We start from the raw sequence: 27428 nt of genomic DNA on the forward strand, positions 1-27428 counted from the left end.
AGAACGACTACAGTGAATGCAGGTCATGAGGAGAATGCCAAAAAAAAAAAATAGTGTTCACACAGAGTATCATTTTAGATGTCTTTCTTTTGAATGCTATGAGACTACAGAAATCAATTCTGAAACATCAATTTTTCCAAAAGGTCATAAAACAGGTATTTCTGCTTCACTGATTCTTAATCATTAGGATGCTGGAAGATGATTCAAGTTTAAAAAGGTCACTGCTTATATCTCAAATAATTACTGGTCTATTCCCTGATCATTGTGGGGTTTTTCCCTTCTCTTTCCAAGGGTAGAACACAAGTACTTTTAGCCCAAATTCCTACCATACTCTCCCAGTCTAAATGACATAAATAAGGTAATGAAGAGAACTTACAAGTTCAGGATTCCTTTTTCTTTCCATCTCAGTTAGTTTCTATTACTGGTTTTCAAATTTCAGTAAGCATCTGGACCACCTAGAAGGCTGGGCCTCAGTTCTAGCATTTCTGACTGTGTAGGTCTGGAAGGGGCCAGAAAATATGCATTCCTAACAAGTTCCCAGGTGACGCTGGCTCGACCTGGCCAGGGCCTGCACGTTCAAAAACACTAGTCTAGCCGGTGAATCATAGGGAGATCTGTACCCAAAGGTGAAAAACTACTTATATTTCCCAAATTAACTTAAATTCACTGGTCCTTAATTAGCACCACTGGTTGTCGTAAGAAAAACGGTCATGTAAAACTCAATAACCTCATTAGTGCAAAGATAGAATTATAGGCATTGTCCTTTTCTGTACCATGCAGAGAGACAGGACAGCACAGTGTTTAACACCAAACACTGAACTCAACTGCCTGGACTCAATCTGGCCCTGACACTTCATAGCTAGAAGTGGAGTCTAGAACAAATTACTTATTTCTCTGTGCCTCAATTTCTTTTTCTATAAAATTGGGGAAAATAACTAACTGACATAATTTTTGTGAAAATTTAGTAAGTAAATTTACAACGCAGAACAGTGATTTATAAAAAATAAATAATACATAATAAATTACACATATGTAAATATGTATATAAATTATATATACATAAATATGTATTGAATAAAGGCTAGTCCTGAACAAACACTTAACAAACGCTTTTTCTCCAGTGTCAGAACTAAGCACAGTTGTTCTCCTCAGCAACTTCCTTTACTTCTCATTTTTGTTCTTTATTTGCTCAGAACTGCATTTCTGCCTCCTTCCAATTTAGCTGACCATGGGCCAGGTGTGCAGTGGTTGCAAACTCCTCGGTAGTGCATGCAGCCCTGCTACTTGTTAGGATTGCTCTGAGGAGCCTTGGAGACGGCCCTTTACAAAGTACCTTCATGTCTCGGACCTTGTGCTGTCCTCAGTCTCGGTTCCAGAGAGGTATGCAAAGTACTTTTGGAAACCCCCAGGAGCCAGTTCACATCAACCCCTATCAAATTGCAGAACTGATTGAAGCCCTATGCAGAGCCAAGTTCAAGCTCCCTGGCCACAGAAGATCTACATGTCAAAGAAGTAGAGCTTTACCAAATTTAACACACATGAATTTGAGAAATTGCTCATTCAAGAAGGCTGTAAGTTCAAGTCATCCCCAATCATACAAGCAGTGGGCCCTGCACTAATGAGGGCTCCCACTATACTGCCCCCTCCTTACTACTCAGGCCCAACAATAAATCCTACTTAGTGCCCTCCCCCTTGCAAAAAAGGAACTGAATCTGAGCTGTATCTATCATTGTATTTTTATTTAAGACAAGGTCTTACTGAGTTGCCCAGGCTGGAGTGCAGTATTATAATCAAAGTTCAGTATAACCTACAATTCCTGGGCTCAAGTGATCCTCCTACCTTAGCATCCCAATTAGCTAAGACTACAGGCATGCACCATCATGCCTGGCTAACTTTACTTATTTTGTTGTTTTTGTAGAGACAGGGTCTCACTCGGTTGCCTAGGCTGCTCTTGAACTCCTGGCCTCAAGTAATCCTTGCATTTTAGCCTCCCAAAGTGCTGAGATGATAGGCATATGCTACTGTGCTTGACCCATAATCCATTTTAAATGAACCTCTAGTAAATATTTTTGTAGAATGTTTACCCTATATATTGAAGGCATATAGTTACAGCCCCATTAAATATGTATATAATCTTTTTCCCTTCACTCTGGATTTTCAGCCCCTCATTTTGGCCTATTTTATTTAACATATCTTTACAAGGGTTTCTAAATCCTTTATTGGGATGCAGCAAGATATATATAAATCATCATCCAATGAATATTATGTCTCTGACTTATTTCTATGTTTAAATAGCACAAATATTAAACAACAGAAGTAAACTAAAAGCAAATTACTAAGCTTCTTTTATGAAATAAAAAGAATGACTTGAGCTATACTTTCTTTTTCTTTGTTTTTATTTTTATTCTGAAAGCTCCTTTTATTCATAAGCCAATTTCAGAACCAGGTAAATACAATATATAACACTTATGTACACATCTAAACACATACCCACAAAGTTTCAAGAGCTTTTACCTCAGAACTCTAGCCATGAGATCCTCTGAAGTGCCGCATGAAGCTGTGTAAATTCTGTTTCCTTCTGTTCCTCTTTTCCTGTCCACCAGCGGGCTTCCCTGCATCTCGGCCAAGATGCCTCCGTGGATGGAAATGTCTTCCAATTTCCTAGACCTTACACCTTAGGACACAGATGTCTCCTAACCTCCCAGACCATCTTTTAACCTCTCAGACCTCAGAACCTGCCGCAAGAACCACCACCAATGGAGGTGTCCTCAACCTCCTAGTCCTAGACCTTGGACCGTGCCTGTAAAAACATCAATAGCAAATTCCACATAGGCTGAAAAGATACTAGAGCCAGAGAGCTTAACAGACACCCAGACAAGTAAGCAGAAAAATGCAAGAGGTTTCAAACTAATCAACTGCAGTTCCACCTAACAAGCCCTAGAAGTGACAGATCTGAGTGGATTAGTCCCCACTCTCACAGATCTAACTGTCGAGAGCTTATCTAGACCAAAATAAACTGAGAGAGAACTTTCAACCAACACTCACCCACCCAGATGCAATTTTCAAAATCCAGATCCAGAGTTCCTTTCTTTGGAAGTAATCAGGAAACAACACAAAGGCGATTGTAACCAGTGGATCAACAAGTCATTTTGAATTTCAAGTTTTTATCTATGAAATATATTTTGTAAGGCCCCTGCTGACATTAATAGTGAGTCCTCTGAGGGTTCTGGATAGAGTAAATTGAAAACCTCTGGAAAGTATTTAACAAATATCACAGTAACAGGAGTTTGGATAAGTTGATTTGAACCTTCATGGATGACTTTCAGGGGCTCAAGACTTTAGTGGTAGAAGTGTAGTAGAAATAGCAAGAGAACTAGAATTAGAAGTGGAGTCTGAGATTGTGACTAAATTGCTGTAGTCTTGTGATAAAACTTGAACAGCTGAATAGCTGCCTCTGATAAATGGGCAGAGAAAGTAGTTTCTACAGATGGAATCCACCACTGGTGAAGATACTGTGAACACCGTTAAAATGACAACAAAAGACTTAGAATATTACATAAACTTAGCTGACAAGGTTGCCAAGCTTGAGAGGATTAACTCCCAGTTTGAAAGAAGGACTGTGGGTAAATTGCTGAAAGCTCCCTTTATTCATAAGCCAATTTCAGTACCAGGTAAACACAATATATAACACTTATGTACACATCTAAACACATACACACAAAGTTTCAATAGCTTTTACCTCAGAATAGCTTTTACCTCAAATAGTACCACATGAACAGAAATATCTTTTGTGAAAGGAGAAGTCAATTAATGCAGTAAACGTCACTGCTGTCTTATTTTAAGAAGTTGCCACAGCCACCCCAACTTTCAGCAACCGACCCTCATCAATCAGCAGCCATCAACATCAGACAAGACTCTCCACTAACAAAAAGATCATGACTTACTGAAGGCTCAGATGATTGTTAGCATTTTTCAGGGGTAAAGCATTTTTTAATTAAGGTATACATTGTTTTTTAAACATAATGCTATTGCACACTCACCAAACTACTACATAGTAAATGTAAAAATGCTTTATTCTGGTATCTGGAACTGAAGCTGCAACATCTCTGAGGTGTGCCTGTGAGCTGTTCCATGCATTTTCATCAAATGATGACCCAAATCCCTTCTAGAAAATCTTCTCTAAAAAATCCCACAACAAAATTCTTTTGCCTTTTTAACAAATACCTTTCTTTTCTAAAATTTGATCAAACAGCAAGAGATCTTAATTATTAGGTTGCATGTCGTGTCTGTCCAAGTGCACAACTGAAGCTCGAGCTCACCTGTCTTTGTTTATTTGTTTGGGGTTTTTCCTTCCTTTTTCTTTTTCTTTTTGCCATCATTCAATAACAATGCTAGACTCATAGAAGATACTCAGTGATCACATGTGGACTATGGGAATCGGTGACAACAATAAATATGCTCACTCTTCTGCAGGGTGTTTAGAAACTCACTTTTTTTCATTTGTCTCAAACTATAAACACTGTTTCTTCACTATGATTTCTAAATGTTTCCTGTGATCTTGCCAAAAGGCCTGAATAACCAACAATTCCAAAGCAATAAAGTATATTAGTACTTGACATGGGAATTCAGGAACAAGTTTCACATTTCTAGCTACTGAAAGTGAAATGGCATTGGGGAAACGGGAGTAAGTGCTATTTTGGTTTGGAAAATCTCTGGTAGATAGAGGAATCAGACAATCAGAAAAACTCATCAAAATAGGAAATAATGCCTTTCATGGCCACTTAGTCATTGTAACAAAATTGGCTTATGAGTTATTTTTCACCAGTAATAGAGAAAACTACTCTTACTGGAGTTAGATGGTATCTCAGAGTAGTTCTGGTTTGCATTTCTCAGATGATTAATGTTGATTAGTAGGATGTAAGCACTCCAATTTGTACAAATAATCAACACACTGAATCCCATAATGGCATAAATATATTTATGACCTATGTACAAATGACTTAATAAAAACAAAAGAAAATAAGAAAAAGACAGATGTGTGAAGATGACAGATATGGTGACAGAAAGTGGTTCAACCAGAGCCCGTCTGAGACCGGCGCTCTTGACTCAGGTTCAGCAGCAGAGCATCTTGACTGTTTCATGTCTTTGGCAGTCTGGCGATTTCTGTGAACCATTTCTTAAAATGGTAATTTTAAAATCATAAAATAAAAGATATAATATTAAAAGGAAAATCAATTATATTGGTAAAATTATTAAAATATTTAAAAATAAAAAAATAGAGAAAACTACTATTGAATTATATCCCTTACAAACAGGATTGTACTTTATGTATCTTACTTTATTGCACAACTAATGATATACCTAGATAAGGAAATGGATATTTTAGTATGGATTACTTTTTACATTTTTAAAAAAATTCTGTTTTTCTCCTTACTCAAGCTCAAAGTATTACTGTATAACATTTTTTGAACCCCTGAATTTGACTTAATAGTTAGATGTGTAACATATCTGTTGCCCAACCTATCTGTTACAGAAACATTCTAATTTTTTCATTTTGCAGTTATTGTTCCACTTTCTTTCCCATTTTAACAACTTTGACTTCCATAATCTTTTCTACTTATTCTCAAAGTTTTTTGAATGAGAGAGTTCACTGTCAAAATATACATAATTTCTTTTCTATTTTCAGAATAAATTCAGTATAACTCATTAGTTCAATCTACAACTCACACAAAGATATTGTGCCTCCCTTGTCTTTTGCCCTAGATTGCAAGCATATCTATTTAATATATCTGGGTCAAACAGATTTCTCTAATAGGAACCTAATGGATATGTGTATTAAGGAATTTTGTGTTATGAAAAGGATGACCTATTATCCAGCTATCTATTTTTTAAGCTTTCCAAGCTTAAAAATGGATAACACACTTTCCAACCCAATTTGTCATAATTTTATTGTATACAATATAATAAGTGACTCTTTTTTTTGAGACAGAGTCTCACTATGTTGTCCTCAGTAGAGTACCATGGCGTCACAGCTCACAGCAACCTCAAACTCTCGGGCTCAAGTGATCCTCTTGCCTCAGTCACCCAAGTAGCTGGGACTACAGGTGCCCCCCACAATGCTGGGATTTTTTTTTTTGTTGCAGTTGTCATTGTTGGTTAGCTGACCAGGCTGGGTTCAAACCTGCCAACTTCAGTATGTGGCTGGCACTGTTACCACTGTGCTACAGGCGCCAAGCTGATAAGTGACATCTTTAAAGTACTTAAAAGTTCAGGTGGCACCTGTGGCTCAGAGGAGTAGGGTGCCGGCCCCATATGCCAGAGATGGCGGGTTCAAACCCAGCCCTGGCCAAAAACTGCAAAAAAAAATTTACAAAAGTTTAAAAAATGATTTTACTACCTTGCTTTTTCAAAACCTATGAAGTAGGTACAGGAAAAAGAACCTGGTTCTCAGAGAAATTAAGTATATTGTCTGTCTAATGTCTCACAGCAAAAACAAGCTAGTGAAATTAGCATTGGTGGAGAACGTGTCAAAGTGGAGAGCCTCTGGACAGTGTTCCTGCTACTAAGATCCAAGAATCAGACGGTTAAGATCTTACGGAAGAAAACATTGCTTTAATTGTCCACAATCCCTAAGCTAGGGTTTCTAAGGGTAGTAAAGGAAATGCAAATGGCCATCATTTAATGTAAAGATGGCAACCAGACTGGAAGCCAGCCGTGAGGTATAAGGGATAAGAATTAGTGACTCATTACATGTGAAGGATGGGGGCACTGGGGAGTGTGAAAAATGCTCCAATTATTTTTTATGGCTTTCATGCTAGAACAATAGTGTTAATGAAAACAGAGACTGAGAAGCAGGACACTGGGGGACAAAGAAGTGAATCAACTTTTGGAGTTTGCACTTCCGATGCTGAGTTTGAGTTCTATGTCCTTATATGGTAGACCCTTAATAACATGTGTTTAAACTGCACAGGTCCATTTACATACAGATTTTTTCAATAAATAGATTGGAAAATTTTAGAGATATGCAGCAATTTGAAAAAACAGATGAACCACAAAGCCTAGAAATAACAAAAAAAAAAGAAAAATCTAGGTTTGTCATGAATGCATATTATATAAAATATATGTGGATACTAGCATATTTTATCCTTTATAACCATAAAATATAAACAAATGTATGATAAAAAGTTAAAATTTATCAGAGATTACACACATACTTACTGTGCATGGTGCCATGGGGCAGTCAAGAAAATGTAAACAAATGTAAAGATGCAGTATTAAACCACAGCTGTATAAAATCAACAGTGGTGCATACTGTACTGCAGTAAACATTTTGGAGCCACCTCATACTGCCATAAAAGCAAGCATTGTGTGTATCCACTTAAAACGCCCTATGACGCTAACCATCAAACTGTGTGAGCAGTTTGTCTCTCCAAAAAGTCATGACTCACAATAAAAAGTCATCTCTTGCAGTTCTTGCATATTTTCCATCATATTTAATGCAATATTGTAAACACTAAATGACACCACGTGACCTATACAAAGTGCCAGTCACGGTGAAGGAAGTGTTCTCAGGAATGCGAGAAAAGTCGTGATATTAGAATAAAAAGTTTAGTTGCTCAATATGTACCATAGATTAGAGTCAGCAGCTGTGGCCACCTGCCATGTCAGGCTTAACAATTCATCTTATATAAACAGATGATAGGAACTTATGGTTTTGATAAAAATAGTACAGTACTGTCAACATATTTTCTCTTTGTTAGAATTTTCTTAATAATTATTTTCTTTTCTTTAGCTTACTTTAGTCTAAGAATATGGTATGTAATACAGATAGCATGCAAAATGTTAATAGATTGTTTATGTTACTGGTAAGGCTTTCAGTCAACAGTAGGCTATTAGTGACATTTGTGGGGAGTCAAAAGTTACATGTAGAGTTTTGATTGTGCGGGGGATCAGTGCCCCTAACTCTCATATTGTTCAATAGCCACTTGCGTATGCATTCTAATGGATGGCTAGAGGAAAAGGGAAAAACAGAAACAAGGAAGGGCTAACTTGGGCAGGTGAACTAGGATCACAGCATAGAAAACCTTGTATAGACTAGGAAGCCTGCACTGATTCAAACAAAAGAACTATCATTGGTTTTGAAAATAGAAACCTGAGATGATAAAATGTGATTTTAGAAGAATAATCTAATGACAAGGGGAGGAAAAGATCCCACAGGAAAGAGAGGTAAATGAGTTGTCATCAATACACGTCTGACATGACCAGAGCCTATATAAACAAGGAGGCAACATGAGCGAAAGGAAGGAAGGAGCTGCTGGACCACTGGGTCTCTTCTTCCTCCATCTCTGGGTCATCTGTCAAAGGTCCGCTTCACATGCTAAATATTTATATTTTCTCAGCTACTCCAAACCTTCAGCTTTTTCCCTACATCCTGGTGGCTCCCAAGTCTTCATGTGCAGCCCTGAGGTTGCCCCTAAATTCCATATATGCAAACTCATTTGCATACAGAACACATCTATTTGGAAATGTCACATATACTTCAAACTCAGCATGCCCCAAATTTCTTCCTTAACCTTTCTTCTTAGTAGGTCTCAGTCTGTGACATTGGCACCTAGCTGCTTAAATTATAAGCCTGAAAGGAATCCTCAAACCTCTCACCCACCACATACTGTGTAAGACATTTTTAATTAAATCATAACTGTGTACATTAATGCATTTATGGGGCACAATGTGCTGATTTTATATACAATTTGGAATGCTTACATCAAACTGGTTAACATAGCCTTCACCCCACTATGACAGACAACTAAACTAGTGATTCTCAATTTTATGCAATCGACATCCCCCCCCAAATGCCCAATCATTCTCCAAATCTACCTTTTTATAGCTCATTGTCACTTCCATTTCTAACCTGTCTACAATTAACTAACTGGTTTTCACGATGAAGCCATAATTATCTCTATGAAATACAAATCTGATCATGACTCTTCCCAGGAAAATACCAAAGTTTCCTATTATCCCAAGGCAAAGATCAAACCTTTAGCATAAAATAATTATTACTCGACACCTTTTACCTTCTCAGTCCTTACCTGTATTAATTTTCCATTGCTGCTATAACAAATTATCACTAATTCAGCACAAACTTACAATCTTACAATTCTGGAGGTCAGAAGTCCAAAATGAGTGAGTCTCCTCAGGCTAAAATCCAGGTGTTCCTTTTGGAGGCTCCAGGGGAGAATGTATTTCTTGCCTTTTCCAGTGTCTAGGAGGCTGTGTTCATTACTTGGATCCTAGCCACACGAATACTTGTTTATCAACATCTTCTCATGTAACTGTAACTCTCCTATTACTCTCATCCCCTTTCAAGGGTTTTGTGAGTACAAGGGGTACACTAGGAAAATCTCCCCATTCAAGACCCTTAACGTAATCATGTCTGCAAAATCCATTTTGCTAAGTAATACAACATATTTATGGGTTCTGGGTGGTAGGACCTAGACATATTTGGGGGGCCATTGTTCTACCTACCATATCTCTTCTCCTTTCTTCCCCTGGCTCCTAAAATATTCCACTCTAGGCATATAAAATGGAAGCCTTATAGTTTCTCAAATGTGCTATAAATTTTTTCGCCCTAATATTAGACAAAGCTCCTTCACCTGAAACATTATACTGTGTCAGGCCCTTCACCAATATATTCCCATTCTTCACCACTCAGCTGACCACCAAACTCATCTTGGAAGCTTTTCCTAAACTGTCATGGTTAACAGGTCTTTGTATGTCCTCTAAAATACTATGAAATTCCTCTAGAATGGGGCTTATCACCTCAATCATAACCCTTATTTATTCATGTATGTCTTCCCAAGCAGACTCCAATTTCTTTGGGACAAAGACTGTCACAGTCATCACCATACCTAATATAGTTTCTATAATATAATAGGCAACTAAATATCTATTTGCTGAATGCTAAGTAAAGAGACAGAGAAATGCTTAAAACCTTGAGATTCTTAGAAAATGTTGACCTATTTATTTCAGATGAACACTGATGAACTTCCAGAAACCAAAAGTTCAAGACTTAGAAGGGAATCATGTAAAAGTTATTTCTAGAGGAGGCTCAGAAAACTCTACTATCTCACCGTTTAATACTATGAACATTAAGGAAGATTCTTATGGTCTTCCACTGAAGTGATTCTCGGATCAGAAAAGGATATAGATTTATTATTTGTAGAGAACATAGCATTATTAGAAAGTGGGAATATCATACCTCTAGGAGGCCACCTTTAATAAATATCCCTAAGAATACAACCACAAAATAGTGAGGGTATGGTGTGAACATGAGGATCTTTTATTACTAACAGACACAAAATAAATTATAAATGACCTTTGCTGGTGTTGATTCTCTCTTATTACTTTAAATAGCCATCAATCAAGCTGCAATCAAGGGTCTACATTATAATTTCTTTTGCTGGTATTCCTGTTATAAGATCTCATTTTTAAGTATAGTTTAATATATACAAGTTGGTACATAATTACAGAAAGAATATAAAGTTTCATTTTCTCTAAGGCTTAAAAATACACACGAACCAGGCTTTCCATTAAAAAAACTCACTTGCAGATATCTATTTCATGACCTTTGTCTTTCTAATTTAAATCTTCTTATTAAAATTCTTAGCATACATATTTAGTCTACACAAAACAGGATGTGGGACAAGTCTTTTGTGGTTCAATTAAATTGTTCCCTTCAAGACCAAAGTAGCAGAAGGTGAACACTAATTTAGTTAATATGGTAAGAAAGACAAACGGTTCTTTTAAAAAGTGAAAACAAGCACGTCAGTTCTTGACTATCAGGCAGACAGGGCAGTAATTTGCAAATAAGGACTATTAAATATTATATAAGATTGCTTCATCATTTTAATATCAGAGCAAAATCTCATCAATGTGTCAAGTGAATTTTATGAAACCAATTAAATAGTTTGCAGTGGTACAAGATACAAATAAGCTGAATAAGAGTGCACAAGAAATATTTCCTATCTGTACTTAAAAACATTTACAAAGTTTGCTAAAAGCACCTTAACTACAGGGAAAAGTTGCTTCAAATACAAAGCCATAAAAGAAGATAATAATATAGAAAATAAATTATTGTATAAATGGAACTGAAACTGAGTATTTTCTCTTATAAAGGGATCTCATCCATAAATCTAAACCATGCTTTGCTTTGGAAACTTTAAAAGCAAAAAAATTCTATGTCATTCTGAAAACAGAATATTAGAAGTCTTTTGTTTATATATTTCAAATATTATATCAAGCATTATTAAATGTCCAGATTTTCTCAAAAATAATATCAGTATTTACTTAATGTCTATTACGTGTTAGGCTCTATGAGACACAGAAAAGTGAGTAAAAATATCCTCATCCTCTCAAACTGCTTATTACCTGATGGGGATGTCGGACGTTAAAGCTAACAGTAATAGAACACTGAATAAAGTAAAGTAATTACTGTAAAGTTCAACATGAGTGGAGAGGAAGGAGACATTTGTATGGGATACTCTGTGAATATGTACATTGAATAATGCCGCGTAATCATGGAAATGGAAGCTCCACACAATCACCAGGAAGTTCAGGCTGCAGCTTGCTGGGCAGAGGAAGGAGAGGAGCCCTAAGGAACAGGGAGTGCGTGGCTGAGACCAATCCAGATGGAGGCAGCACAGGAGTGTCTTCTCTCCTGCCACATTTCTACTTCTTACCCCCCACCCCTCCTGCTCCTTACCACCTCCCATCTGCCACTCCATTCTACTGCCCACTCCTACGTGAACTATCAACATTAAGGACATTCTGCATCAGAATTCCTTTGTTCTTTCCTTGGTAAAGACTTCATGCTTTGATCTCTTAACTACCTCAGTCCACTGAACTGGGGTTTGTAGAACACCCTGACATTCTCCATGTCTAAGTTCACAATTTGAAGACTAAGTCATTAAAAAAGACAGTGACCCTCCATTAAATTAAATGATGTAGAATCAATAATTTACAAAATAAAATAAATTATTGAAAACATTATATTTGTCTTCACAAGGGCAAAATATGAGTTAAAAAATACTTCAACGGTAATCCATTCTATCTCTCGTTTTGTTTCCTCTCAGCCTGTGAGTCCTCCACCAATGAAGTGAGACTTTACAATTGCTCAGGCATATAATTAAGACAAGATATGTATAAATGCCATCTATATAATTCTTTGGTATTTTGATACTTGTTTAAACTTTTTAATTTTATTAATATTTTGATCATAAGTCTGGAGTCCTAGAGTGTTACTATTCTATTCAGCAAAAATTTAAAATAGGGGAAGGTGCTGAAATAGACTACTATTTATTAAGCTGTATTTTACTATTATGCCCTTGCTATTTTTAAAGGATGATAAAAGCAAAAACCTATGAAATATGCTCCTATATTTTGGCAGAAATGTTGTTGAGGATATTGTTATCTAAAATCCCAAGAGAAAAATTTCCCTTAAAACTTACTGGCAGTAAAATTTTTTGCTTTAAGCAAATTAAAATCACTCCTCCTTCTAATCATAAAACTGGTTGGCTGCTTTTCAGTCACAGCTTCTAGGAAGCTTACAGCTAGATTTTAAGCCCAACACAGAAATTATATATAGAGACCTTTAAGGGTCTGTATTTCATACTTTATTTACTATCCTTAAACGTTCACCATGAAATTTTTCCCCATTACTGACACACATTCTTTGTCTCTATTTCTATCTTAATATTATGTAATATAATTTGGTACACAAATTTTTTGGTACAGGTACACAAGTTGTATAAAAAACAAAAAAAAAGCCATTGTTTTTCTGTTTTTTAAGTGTGCCAATATACTACATAATGTTTTCAAGCAATTAAATGACTTCCTAAATATTAATACTTTAGGAAGTATGTGGTATCACCACCACACTTAACAAACGTGTCTAGCTCACATTCATCCCTGCCTTATAAACCTTCAGTGGAATGGCTTTTCCATCCTAATCCTGGCATTCAAGCTTCTCAAAAATCTGACTTTAATCTAAATTCAAATGATTCACCTTTCTAGTCTTCTATCAGATAGACTTTGCTGGTCTTAGAATTTTCAAATGTTTTCCCTGCCCTGTGCCTATCCTCCCAACCTACTTCAACGTCCATCTTCCTCTATGAACCATTCCCAGACCATTTGTTTCTCTTCTAAATTCCCATAACACATATTGTTATCGTAAAAATCAGTCTTTATTGATGTTTTGAATCCTACATGTGAATACTTCTCAAATGGAGGTTCAAAAAATCAACTGGCTAGAGATAACTTTTAAAAATATAATAGAACACATCACATGAAGGAAAGCACAAATGTTTTGTAAAACACGTTTCAGTCATTTACACACACACACACACATCAACACTCCCAATTTTTGGGGTCTCATATAAAATATATTTCTTCCTATACATATGGGGGAAAATGCTCCACAGTGCTCTACTAAACATTATTATATATTATAATTTTAGGGAAAAAATCGTATTTTAAACATAGTAATATTCAATGAGAAAAAATTACAAACTAAATTCTCCCGAAATCATGTATAATTCCTGTAACCCAAGATAATTATAAGTAATATTCTGCAGTACAGGCTTTCAATTTTTCTACATATGTGTGCATATTGTACTATATTTCATTTTATGAAAATGAAATAATACAATACTGTTTTATAAATTGCTTTTTCACTTTAACAATATACAACATGAATAATTTGTGCTTTTATCAAAACATCTTCAATATAGCATCTCTCTAAAAAATAACTGCTTGAAGGTTGGTGCCATTCTTTTGCTATCTTTTGATTTAATTATGGGCTTGATTTTTCCTAATTTATTGAGTTGAATGCCATTAAATGTTTTTTAATTTAATTTTTGAATGAGTAATACATTCATAGTATTAAAAAAAATTTTTAAATAAACTGTAATAAGGAAAGAGTTTCCCTTAAAACTGTTACCAATTTCAACACCCTTCCCAAACATGTGACCTCTTTGTTTCTTGTATATTTTTTTAAGTTTATTATATAAAAGGATAGTCAGACATACAATCTCCTGTGTCCATACTTTTTATATATAAGGTAACATAAACTCCTTGCAGCTTATTTCCTTTTTCTAACCTACCTTGCTGCCTTCTTTAGTCAGCACATGGAAAGGGCCTAGACTCACAAGACTCAAATGGATGGTGTGCCGTAATGTATTTAACTGATGACACTGTCAATTGTATCTTAACTAGAAATGTTATAAACAATTCTGTAGTTACTAACCTTACATTGACACTATTTTATGCACACAAAAATATTGCTAAATGAAACACTATGCAAATGTTATTGCTGAATCAAAGGTATATTAATTTTACAATTTTGACAGATTTTCCCAAATTGTCTCCTACATAGGTTTTTCCTTATTATTGGAATTTATTCTCTCAACAGCAAAGAAGCAAAAGGAATTTTTATTAACATTGTTGTCAAGAAAGTAAACTACTAAATTTAAATTTGTGCTATTCTGATAGATGAAAAAAATTTCTACATTGCTGTGATTTCTCTTTATTTTACTACTGAGTATGGAATGAATCACATTTAATATCTCTAAAGGTCATTCATATGTCTCTTTTTAAACTACCGTTGCCAATTTTTCTATTTGGTTGTTTGTCTTTATTTTATCAATTTCTAGTAGCTCATTACATATTAAAGACATTTGTCCTTTTGCCATGAGGGTTTCTCTTATTTATATTAGTGTTTTAAATATTTATTGATTTTTTAAAGTAGTTGCTATAAATATATATATATATTTTTTATTTTCTCTGATTCATTCTTTTATACTTTTATCTTTCCTCATTCCTTTCTTTGGCTATCTTTTGATTCAATTACAAATGTTATTTTTCCTAATTTTTTGAGTTAGATGCTTAACTAATTTATGGCTCTGAAGTTTTCTCAAAGTAAAACTTTGGTTAGATCACTTAAAATATTACCTAAATTTTTATACCCTTCATTCTTTTCCCATATCCACTGTTGCAAGCCAAAAATACAGCCATAGAACTTCAAGGCAAATCCCTCACTTTGAGCAAGTATTTTGCTGGAGTGTGGTGAGATCTATTGCAGCTTGGTTCTTGACCACATGTTCTCTTAAATTTGTACTCTGTGGCTTCTGTACAACCTTAAGATATACTTTGAAGTATATTTTATATATATTCCTCTTAGTTTCCTAAAAAATGCAGTTTGTGTATTTCTAAATTTTGTTGTTACAGTAATATCTGAATATTAATATTATCCTGTATTAATTAAGCATAAGGTAAAATAAATAGTCCTTAAGTCATCTAAGACTGAATATATGAACAGAGCACCCAACGCAGGGTGCAGCTTCCTCTTCTCCTACAAACTGCTCTTAGTTGCAGTGTCTGACGATCACAAATGGTGTTGCCACAGACCTGTCTCCCTACAAGTTAGTTTTGGCCAGAGAGATCTGCTCTCCTCTCAACAATTTGCTTCTAATGTCATGGCAATTTATATCAAACTCCAGTAAAAAGCCACAGTAATTTGATTTAAGCCAGGTGTCAGCTTCAAATTAATGGCTTTCTGCCTAACTTGTGTTCAGTCATAATATTTTTTTACTTTAATTTCCATTTAGAAAGACAATTCTGAATGGAAATTAAACTATTAACATTAACAAAGCAAATAACTTTTTTAGTAAAATGTTTAACTAGATGTCTTTCTTACATAGATTTAACCAAACCTTATATTTTATCTTAAATCCCATCTCTGCCTTCTCAATATTACTATTTAATGATTTTATTTTTACAGAAATTTATCATTTTGGATATGTCAAAATATTTTTCAATTTAACATTTTATAAGGAGTCTTCTTTTCCTTAAACCCACATTCATATCCATTTAAATAAGCAGTTTATTACAGCCTCTAACGTCTAGACTCTACAATCTAGACAAATAAAACATAGAATGGTTAAAAACATGGGCTCAAATCCCAGCTCTGCCTTTTATCAGTTATGTCATCTCAGCCAAGTCATCTACCATTTCATGCATCACATGCATCAGCTTACCATTCATAGCATTTTATGGAGTTAACAGCAATAATAATATTACATCATGTATGTGATCAATAACAATTTTTTTCATAGGAATATATGAGGGTTAAATGTGATAATGAATATGTAAGGCTTAGTGATTTGCTCCTAGGAATTGCTCAGTAAATCCAATCCTTCAATAAATATGTGTTGAATACCTACTCCAGGCCAACACTCTTCCAGATCCTGAGGACAGAGCTGCACTAAGTGTTACATACAATTCTGGCTATACGGAACTTACATTTCACTTGGGAAGACAAATGACTTAAAATATATCATATAGCCAGGCACAGAGGCTCATCCTGTAATCCCAGTACTCTGAGGGGCTGAGACGGGGGATTGCTGGAGATCAGGAGTTTGAGACCTGCCTGAGCAACAGCAAAACTCTGAATTTACAAAAAATAAAAAAAAAATTAGCTGGGTGTCTGGTGTAAGCTTGTATTCCTAATTACTTGGGATACTGAGGCAGGAGGATTGCTTGAGCTCTGGAGTTAGAGATTGCAGTAAGCTATGATGAAACCACTGTACTTTACCCATAGTAACAGAGTTAGACTCTGTCTCAGAAAGAAATCTTTTTAAGAAAAAAAAATATATAATATAATATCATAACATAAACATGACAAAGAAAAATTAAGAAAGAGAAAGAAGAAGGTGGCAGCAAAAAGGTATGATGTGGTATTTTATAGACAGTAGTATGAGAAGGCCTCGCTGATGTAGTGACATGAACAGAAACTGAAATAAGCAAAAAACAGACTAGGCATCTGCCAATGTGTTTACTAACCTACGGATGATAATAATGAGTGTCTGAAACACCTTCTGCCTTCCATGTTTTTACACAGTGTTTGGGAGGCAGTGTAGGAAAACTCAGCCAGGAGAAGGTAAAGGATGGGTGGCTCAGACACCCACCAGTCTTACTACATTAGAAAGTTAAATAATTTCCCTAACATTGATTGTCTAGTTTCCTGTACTTCTGAGGATATATGCATAAAGATATGAAAATAAGAAAGGGACTACTTCGGCCCCTGTGTCCCCCAGAAAGGCTTTATGGCATTTTCACAGGTAAGAGTAAAAAAAATGGGAAGAGAAATAAATGGCCGATACAAATTGTATTGAGACAAAAGTGGAATTCTTTATGTAGGCTAAAAATGAAGTCTGGCAAGACAGAAATTAGATATTTTATAGCACACTATATAGTCAAAGACATTAACTTTTCACACAAATTAAATCAAGAAATAGACTCAGTTATAAGAGTACAGATAATTCAAAGGAAGTAACAATACCACCATAACAAGATCCATATCAATGTGCTCTCTATTCATAAATGAAAGTTATCTTTCACAACCTCTGCTTTGTGATGTTTCAAAAAGAATAACAGGATTCTTTAAATCAAGTGTATAACAATATTTACAACAAACTGAGATAATGACTTGCATATTTTAAATACCAGTACTTTAGATCAGGTTAATAGTCTGCCAGATAAACTTTAAATTTCTACCCCATAAAACCATCATATATAGGCCTTTACTCTTCTGTAGCTTCCAGTATACATGTGTTTCCATAGCTAATGTTATTAAGTGATTGGATAATCAACTCCACAGTGATGGGGGTTGAAGAAATTAGAATCTCATCCATTACTGAGGTTCATTTTATAGAAAATTTTACATAGTGAGGACTATAACTTTATTTGAACGTATACAATACTACTCAAGCTTATATCTGCATCATTATTTCTTTCCTGTCTTTAGTCGCTCTATTTAGATTTAGCTAAGTCTGTAGACAATGCAAATATCTGGCTAGCTAGAGAAATGGGGCATCAATATTTCTGAAACCCAGGCAGATTTCACATCTGTAATCCTAGCATTTTGGGAAGCCAAGGCTGGAGGATAGCTTGAGGTAACAGGAATTTGAGACCAACCTGAGCAACTTAGCACAACCACACCTCCACAAAAAATAATTAGCCTGGCACTGGTTGCACGCCAGTAGTCCCAGCTATCCAGGTATCTGAGACAGGAAGATCACTTGAACCAGGAGTCTGAGGTCACAGTGAGGTAAGATGACACCACTGGACTGTAGTCCAAGCAACAGAAGGAGAATGTGACTCAAAACAAACCAAATCAAAACAAAAACCTTATCTGTGAAATCCTATTTGTATATCTTGCCTAACTCATCCTAGGTAAAAAGTATCTTCTTGCACTAAATTTTATTCATACTAGCATATACTGGAATTGAAGTTCATATTTCCACATACACAACTGAGTACATAAAACTCTTATACTTTAGATGCTGGAGGGAGGGCAATGATGAAGAAAAAAAGAGGTGTCAAAGACGACACCTGGATTTGCAGCTTGAGAAGCCAGGTACTTCATGGTATTATTTCTAAAAAAGGAAGAACAAATTTTACAGTTAAAGGTGATAAACCCAGTTTGAGTTAAAACCTAGAAAAATCTGAGTTTGGGGAAAGATAAATCGGATTTAGAAATATAAATTTGCAAGCAGTTAGTGTGTAAACAGAAAATAAAGCAATGAGAATAGGTTACTTAGAATTCTGCAAAATGACAGCACTCATTTATAAGGCAAGGCTTTTCTTTTTTTCCTAGAGAAAAAAATGTGACAACTTACTAAGGAGATTTGTTATGGTTTTTGGTAATTAAGGTGGTAAATAAATAAATAGAAAAAATATTAACAACAAATAAGCTAATTTCATAATTCTAAAAAAGTTCAAGAAGGCCAATTCCTTAGCTGGAAAATTAAAATGTTCAGCAACAAACTGTCAAAATCTTGTCAGAGAAATAGTAAAGCTTAGTTCGTCAGTGAAGAATTAGTACAAATACAGACATTATTTTCTATACTGACAAAGGGAAATATAATTGTTTTTTAAATTCCCAATTAGCTAAATCCAGATTACACACGAGCATTCTTAGAACTGGCACTTACTTCAAATTAAAAGCCATCCCTGGATATACAGAAATCAAATCAGAAAGGATTAACCTATCAAGCATTACAGCGTTCCCATTTTTGCACAGTTGTTTGTGTTGGCCTGAAGAAAAAGGACTCTTGCCATCCCAGGCAATTACTGAAACATGGAAAGGACTCGAAACTAAGTCAGCGCCACTGCTGCGCTTTCCCCATACCCGCTCCCCCCTCACAGACCTCTTAAAGAACATCAAAGTAATGTGAACAGGTAAAATGAACTAAAGCAGGATCTCATCCAGCTACCCATTCACATACAGAAGTTATCATTTACTGCTTTTGTAGAGTAGCACAGCTTACAAAAGCTCTAATATCTTACAATACATTATAAACATCCAAAGTTAAATTCTAATACATTCCTAATTACTGGACACTTTGCATTATAACCCCTACAAATTACAATCCTTTATAACCTGAACCTTTCAAAGTATGACCCTGACAAAGTAAAGAAAAGCTACAAATCTTTAAAAAAAAAAATAAAACTGAGAAAGAAAAAAATAAGAAAACCTAGGCCATGTGCATCCTAGCAAATACTGAATAAAAAAGGAAGCCCATTTGATAAAATCAAGGAAATTCCATGCTTTAATTACATTAGTGCTAGATGTAACCACAAAACCTTTTGTTTCTGAACTACTAGCAAATAATTTAAGAACTTTATGAATTGCAGAAAATGTTAACTCACGAGTATTCTTTTAAAACAAACAAAATGAAGAGAGAATATTTGCACTTACCTTAGGAACAGGATTCAGCAGAACCACCCCTGATTTCTTGGTGATGACCTGTTTTGTTGTGTAGTGATGCTCTATTAGTTGAGGGATGTTTGAAAACCCAGTGCCCTCGAATCGATACAGGTTCTAGAGAGAGAAGAATAAGGTAGAATCAACGTGAAGTCATGGCTTCAGGAAGGCTATATCCATCCATAAATTACATCCCATTGAAGAAAAACTATCACTGCTCCACAATGTGAATATTCTTCCCACTACTCAAATATACAGTTAAAAATGGTTAAGATGGTGAAAAATAAAATAGAGAACTAAAACTCTGACATGTTTTAAAAATCTACTTTTTGACAGAGAAATTAATTTTCACAATGATAATATCCAATTAAAATTGTTTTAAAAAGAACAAAATTAACAAATGGACCTGAAATTCACTTTGCTAAAATGATAACCACAGGAAGCAAACATGGGATATATCTGAGTTGAGGAACAAGGAATATGTTTATGTATATCAACATTTATGTTCCCTTTCATAAAATTTTCAATGTCAATAATAAAGCCAAAAGTTTAGGAATGTGTATTCAATACAAAAGTAAATATTTTAATGCCTCTGATCATTTATATCCTACATATTACTACAGCATTAGTTGTTTTTCTATACTGGAGTTTTTGTGCATTATTCATTTCCAAAATGCTCATTCATATACCTTTGATAAAGGAAAGAAATACGCCAGCAACAAAACTGCAAATATCAACACACTCAAATAGCAGCCCTTTTTCATTTCAAATCAGGAGGTAAGTAGCATGTCCCCCAAACTCTGCCAAGACCCCTTTCCTCTGTCTCCGTATATCAAATCAGCCTGTGGGCAGGTTATCACGTGGCAACAAATGCAACCAACCTTGCAATGCAAAGTAATTAAAGCTTCCATCTGAATTTTCACAAAGAGCTCACCTGTACATACAGAGATGATATGCATAGACACAAACATGGGTGTACTCCACCTACTTTCAAAACTAAATTTGAATATTTTTGTATTACTAGATTATTTTCCCAGTTAAAAGTTCAAAAAAATAGCTTAAGTTCCTTTTCCATACTAGATATTAACATTCAACTTACCAGACTTTACTTTATATACAACTCTATTTGCTGTCACCCTGGGTAGAGTGCCCTGGCATCACAGCTCACAGCAACCTCCAACTCCTGGGCTCAAACGATTCTCCTGCCTCCAATTCCTGGGCTCAAGCAATTCTCCTGCCTCCACCTCCCAATTAGCTGGGACCATAGGCGCCTGCCACAATGCCCAGGTTTTGTTTTTTTTTTTTTTTGGTTGCAGCCATCATTGTTTGGCGGGCCCGGGCTGGATTTGAACCTGCCAGCTCAGGTGTATGTGGCTGTCACCTTAGCCACTTGAGCCACAGGCACCGAGCCTATATACAACTCTTTAAGTGAATATTTTTCTATTTTGTCAAGTAAACATGGTAGTTTACTTTATAGAGTATAATTCCACTCAACGCAGTTAGTCAATTCAGGGAGGTTGTTAATAAATTGCTTAAAGAACTTTTGTACATAGTAGCCAGAGCTGCAGTGATATATCAGCACTGATCCTTAAAATATTTCACACTGCAGATACTAATATATTTAGTTCTAGATATGCAGAACTCTGAGCAAGAGCTCTCAGTGTCTCCACTTATTCACCAGAGAAGCAGAGGTGAATTTGGACCTCCTTATAGAATAAGGGTGAGGCTTGACTAAGTACTAATATGCAAACCAACTTGCCCAATGTATATAAATAGTATACACTCAAGTGTTAAATCACCGGATGAGTAATATACGAAAAGAAATATTTTCAAAGAACATTTAAGTATAAATTACAGCTCATCAAGGAATAATGACTATCTGTAAATAATTCTCCTAGGAGGCATTCTTATACAAAATTAAGACATGAAGAAATGTAAAAGGTCATACGAGTGTTAGATGTGATAGCAACAACAACAACATTTAGACACAGTATAGACACAGTAGAGTGTTCCTCCTTTTCTCTTCCTTCATTCTACTCTTAGACAGCAGTCAGGGGATCCTGTTATAACAGGTCATTCCATCACTTTGCTCAAATTCTCACCTCCCTCAGAATAAAAACAAAAATCCTTACCATGGTCTATAAAAGCCTAGTCAATCTGTCCCCATCATCTCTCTTACCTCATCTTTTACCACCACCTCAGTCACACTCATCTCCTTCTTGTTCTGCAGAGACCCTACATACACTCTGTTTAGGGTCTGTTTTGCTGCATGAATTAATTCCTAAGACAGCTATATGTATTATCACTTCCTTACTTCTTTTGAGTCTTTAATCAAATGTGACCTTTAAGTGAGGTCTATTTTGGCCACCCTACACAATATTCAATATCTATTTTATCACCCTAACTAAATTTCTTGCCTCTTCTCCTTATTCAATATTTCTCCTTAGAACTTATCATTATCATTATATATAATATAGATAATACAATAATGTACACATATATTATAGACACCCTGTTTATATCAAACTATATGTATATATCAAACTATCATCATATATATCATTTATCTTTTTTTATAACCTATCTTGCCCAGCAGGAACGTAGGCTCATGAGGGGATAAATATTATATTTGTTTTGCTCAGTACATGGTCTAGAACATTGCCTAGCATATATTTCTTATATCAAAAAAAGTATGAATGAATGAAATTCAATGCACATAAAATGACTGTGAAGTCAAACAAATAAGATAATGCATTCTGGAAAGTTCACACACTCACACAGGCAATCAAGATGCTACTTAATAAAAGATAACAAATGAATAGATATTTCTCAAAAGAAGACATGCAAAAAGGTATATGAAAAATGTTCTTCACTAATCATTAGAGAAATGCAAATCAAATCCACAATAAGCTATCATCTTACCCCAGTTAGAATGGCTATTACCAAAAACACAAAAATAACAGATCCTGGCAAGAATGTGAATAAAAGGGAACTCTTATACCTTGGTGGTAGAAAGGTAAATTAGTACAAGCATTATGGAAAACTATATGAAGATTTCTCAAAAAATTAAAAGTAGAACTACCATAGTATGTTAAATCCCACTACTGAGTATTTATCAAAAGACAAGGAGATCAGCATATCAAGGGCAGATCTACACCCCCATACTTAGCGCAGCACTATTCACAATAATACAGATATGGAATCAACCTAAGTGTTAATGAGAGGATGAATGAATGAAGAAAACACGGCAAATATGCATAATGAAACATTACTTAGCCATGAAAAAGTATAAAATTCTCACATTTGCAGCAACAATGGGTGAAACCTAAGATAATTAAGTTAAAGGAAATAATCCAGGAACAGAAAGAGAGATGTTCTCATTCACACAGGAACTAAAAGGTGGAGGGTAGAATAATACTTATGAGAGGCTCAGAAGGGTGTGAGGGAGGTAGGGAGACGAAGAAAGGTGGGTGAATGGTAGAAACATTCATTAGATAGAAGGAATACATTCTAAAGTTCTACTGCAGTGCAGGGTGACCAAAGATAACAACAATGCATTGTGTATTTCAAAACAGCTACAAGAGAGAACTTAAACGCTGCTAACACATGGAGATAATAAATACTCAAGGTGATGGATGCCTTAAATACCCTGACTGGATTATTACACATTCTGTACATATGACAAAATATCACATGTGTGACCTAAAAAGGTACAAGTATTACATATCAATAAAAAAAAACCCCAAACAGCAGTGAAATGAAATTCACACAGAATAAAACTTCAAGTTGGCTTCTCATGTCACAATGTCTCGTGTAAAATTTTAACACATCACTTTAGCTACAGAAATACTGAATAAAATAAAGGGAATTTTCAGCTTTCCTTTCTTAATTTAAGAACATATCTAGTTATTTATTTAGTTATTATTAAAGCAATTCTGATAGCAGTGAAATTCTGAGAGTCTTAATTCAGTGTAAATCCAATTAACTCAACTTTCTTAAAGATGAAGTACAGCAACATTCTAAAACGATGCTTGTAAAGTTCATCTAAACAAAAGGCCTAGGATGGAACATTCACTAAAACTGTTCAGGACTTGTTTATTGATACACTCAAAATCCCAAATATTTCTTTTGACCTTGTGCAGATCTCTATAAATTTCTTGTAACCATAGCTGACCTAAAGACGGGCTCTTATACAGATAGATTTTTTTTTTAAGTTCTTCTACATGGCTTTAACAATAATGGAACAGAGAGGCAGACTAACTTTTAATTAAAAGACTTCTCGTATTAGGAACTAAGGTTCCTAATAAACTCTTAGATGAATTCCAAAATAAGCACTGAAAAACAACAGCAAAAAACAAATTTCTACAAAGACAAATTTTTATTGTCATTTGTATTACATTTCAACTATCACGTACTATACTACTAAAATATAAATAGAAAATAAGGTAAGATTCAATTTGTATAAACTAAAAAGTACATAGATATATGTGATTAGCATAGATACAAAAATTTTAAAGAATATATACTGATCCCATAAAGTCCTAATATGAAGCACATATTTTACGATTCGTATTTCTGAATTGTTACCATATACTACTTTTGTTTGTAAAACATTTACTGCATCTAGAATTTGTTTCTGAGTTAACACTGTGCTACTTAACAATCGATCATGCATACAGATAAAAAACATAAAAACCAGAATTATATTTTGTTGCTATATACATTTCCAGGGAAATGATTATACAAGGAAGGCCAACAAAATGGAATAAGCACACAAAAACAAGGAGGGATTCAATGAATGCTTAACTGTAAATAAAAAGCCTGAGTAGGGCTCTTGAAACAAAAATACCAGGTTAGTTCAGGATAAGCAGGCTTAATAAAAAAAAAAAAAAAATGGAGGGAGAAAAAGATGAAATAAGGAAAAATATGAAAAGGGCTGAGACACAAAAGGCTAAAATACAAGTAAACCTATCTGACAGATTAGGACATTAAGCTTAGCACATGATAGATATCCAGTAAATATCTGTCAAATTCTAATACATCAAACTACCCAATTTCAGATTATATTCACAAATTATTCATAATTATAACCTCCATTTTTGTTTTATTTTATTTTACTGGCCCATATCCCTGAGCCTTAGGTAATACTCACTAAGAATTTCCTAAATAAATTAATGGATAAAAGATGCCATCACATGGAGAATTTTTCCCTAAAGTTTTATTTTAAAATGCGTTATTATGTTGTTCTTTTAATTTATCATCATATGTTAATGTAGATTTCATAGCTTCATCAATCAATGCTATTTCTGCATCTTTACTATTTCATTGCTCACAAGTCCTACTAATGCATTAAACACTAGGTTTTAAGTTTACTGAGAAGGGCTATATTTTTTTGCAGTTTCATCTTCTATGTTGCATAATATGACACTCTATGAAAATGGGTCTTTAGGAAACAATTGTTAGATAAATAAATAATAAGAAAAAATACGAATTGGCACTTTTTATTAATAGAATAAAAAGTACATTCTGAAGTTCTTTTGTTTTATCATATACAAATATAAGGATTTGATAATATACTTAGTTATCAAATGAAACAAAATTATTTGAATCACCATGAAAATCTTTCACCAGGTATGAAACAAAATTATCAGCTTTAGGCATAAACTTTGAATATAGTTTTACATGAAGGACCATTAAAAAGCTAGTAACTATGGCATAAGTCAGTAAATAACAACTCAACATAGTTCAGAAACTCTTAGATATGCTTAATAATTTATTTTATAAAATCAATGCATTCAGCATGCAATAAAAAGTATACTTCTTGCCTAAACTAGTTAAAATAACAATTATCTATTCTCTACTAGAGAGGTAAAAAAATGTAAAAATGTTAAATATGTGTTGATATTGATTGCCTAAAATAGTCAAGGATGCAAATAGTTTTGCACCATGTTAAAAAGAAACTGTGACAGCCACACAAAAGCAGGGCTTCAAAATAACTGCCATCCTAGACTCTAGCTCCCCATGTTGTTAAAACTAACCTTTGTAAAGTCAAAGTTAAATACATAACAGAAACATAATTTTCGTAACTATGGTATTTAAATTTCACAAATAAATCCTACAGGAACCAAAAAGAAATTTCAAAAGTAACTCCTCCAATTACAATAATGTTTCTTACAAAGTGCATTTTTTTCCTCAAAGCCATCAAATGATGATAAAAGGCCTAGTATGCGCTTAGTGCTTCACATCATGCAAAGTATATATTCACAGAGTTCATTCTCTCAAAACCTCCACAGAATATTACCCCCATTATTTCGTAAACCACAGAGCATGCAAAGGGCAGAGCTAGAACTGAGACTCGGGACCTCTGACTCCAAGCCCAGTGAATGCTCTTTTCATTGATCCACTTTTTGATAATTGTTCTGTTTTCTGAAGTCCCATATTACTTTATGTCTTCCTCTCTAAGAAAACTTGTCACCTTATTCAAATGCCTTCATTAGAATATAACAGACACCCATTAAACATCTGTTAATGAATATTTATTGACTCCTTCTGGGCAAAAGGTATATCAAGAAAGAAAAAGGATAATTTTAGTTCATGGAAGATTCGCCTGCCAAAATCGAAAAAAATTAAAACCGTCTGTATCACCTTAAACTCCTATTTTCAACTCCTTGAGGAATCAACATTTTATAGTGAAGCTCCCAAAATAAACATGAGGCAGTAGAAAACCTGAGGCATTTACTAAAAAACCAATTCTCTCATCTTTAACAGAGATGTCTGAAAACTGCAATGGCAGAAGGAAATCGGATAAAAGCTTCAAAGCAGGGTCTTATTTGAGCACATACTATGTTGTTCCTTTTAGCTACTGAAAACAAAATGGCAATATTAAAAACTAGTTGTCCCTTTCCTTTTTGTTTCTAAGAAAACAACTTGTTTCTAAGAAAACTAATTTAAATTCCTATAGTTACATTTTAAACTAGAAGTGATAATATGGTAAAACATCTCAGTCTTATTTAATGTATGACATATTTCAAAAATAGTAATTTTTAAAGCTTAAAAATAGAATAAAACACTCACCTAAATTATAGTTAACAAGTTTATACTTTACCTGTCATTCTATAGTTCTCATACCATTTTATAAATATTGCCATTATGGTCACGAATTATTATCTACCTCCGTAACGTAAAGGCGTACACAAATTACAAAAGAGTTTCCCAAGGAAATTATGACATAATACTACATCTAACAAATTAGATCTATGAAAATGAGCAAATATAATTACCAAATTGAGGTCCAAATACTATACAAATTAAGAAATAGCATGAAAACTCTAATAGTGCGTATACTTTAACTCCTTTTATCCCCTCTGAATGGCACCTCTTTTCATTTAACTATCACTCCTACATGTTAGTGTTCTAAAAACCACTGAAGTGTACACTTTAAGGATTAATTGTATAGTATGTGGCACCTTAAAAAAATATATCATTGATATATATACACTGAGAGATATATACAGACATAAACACATATATAGTAAAAACCTCCAGGGCTTCCACCCTGGAGGAAGCTGACCACCTCCCTATACTGACCACTTCCTTCAGCTGACCT

General features: G+C 34.5%; 1 protein-coding gene and 1 pseudogene across 1 annotated transcript in view; one reads left to right on the forward strand and one right to left on the reverse strand.

Annotated features, from left to right (window-relative positions):
* The window catches only part of FER (FER tyrosine kinase), a 328727-nt gene that overhangs the window by 159978 nt on the left and 141321 nt on the right, over positions 1–27428 (reverse strand). Inside the window, exon 13 of the mRNA XM_023512721.1 lies at positions 19817–19939. Within this exon, the coding sequence (XP_023368489.1) occupies positions 19817–19939 (123 nt within the window). The remainder of the gene's footprint in view (positions 1–19816; positions 19940–27428) is intronic.
* LOC111725050 lies at positions 1208–1320 on the forward strand (annotated as a pseudogene).

This window comes from Otolemur garnettii, unplaced genomic scaffold, assembly GCF_000181295.1.
Source record: "Otolemur garnettii isolate 467f Iridium unplaced genomic scaffold, OtoGar3 scaffold00030, whole genome shotgun sequence".
Taxonomy (NCBI): Eukaryota; Metazoa; Chordata; class Mammalia; order Primates; family Galagidae; genus Otolemur; species Otolemur garnettii.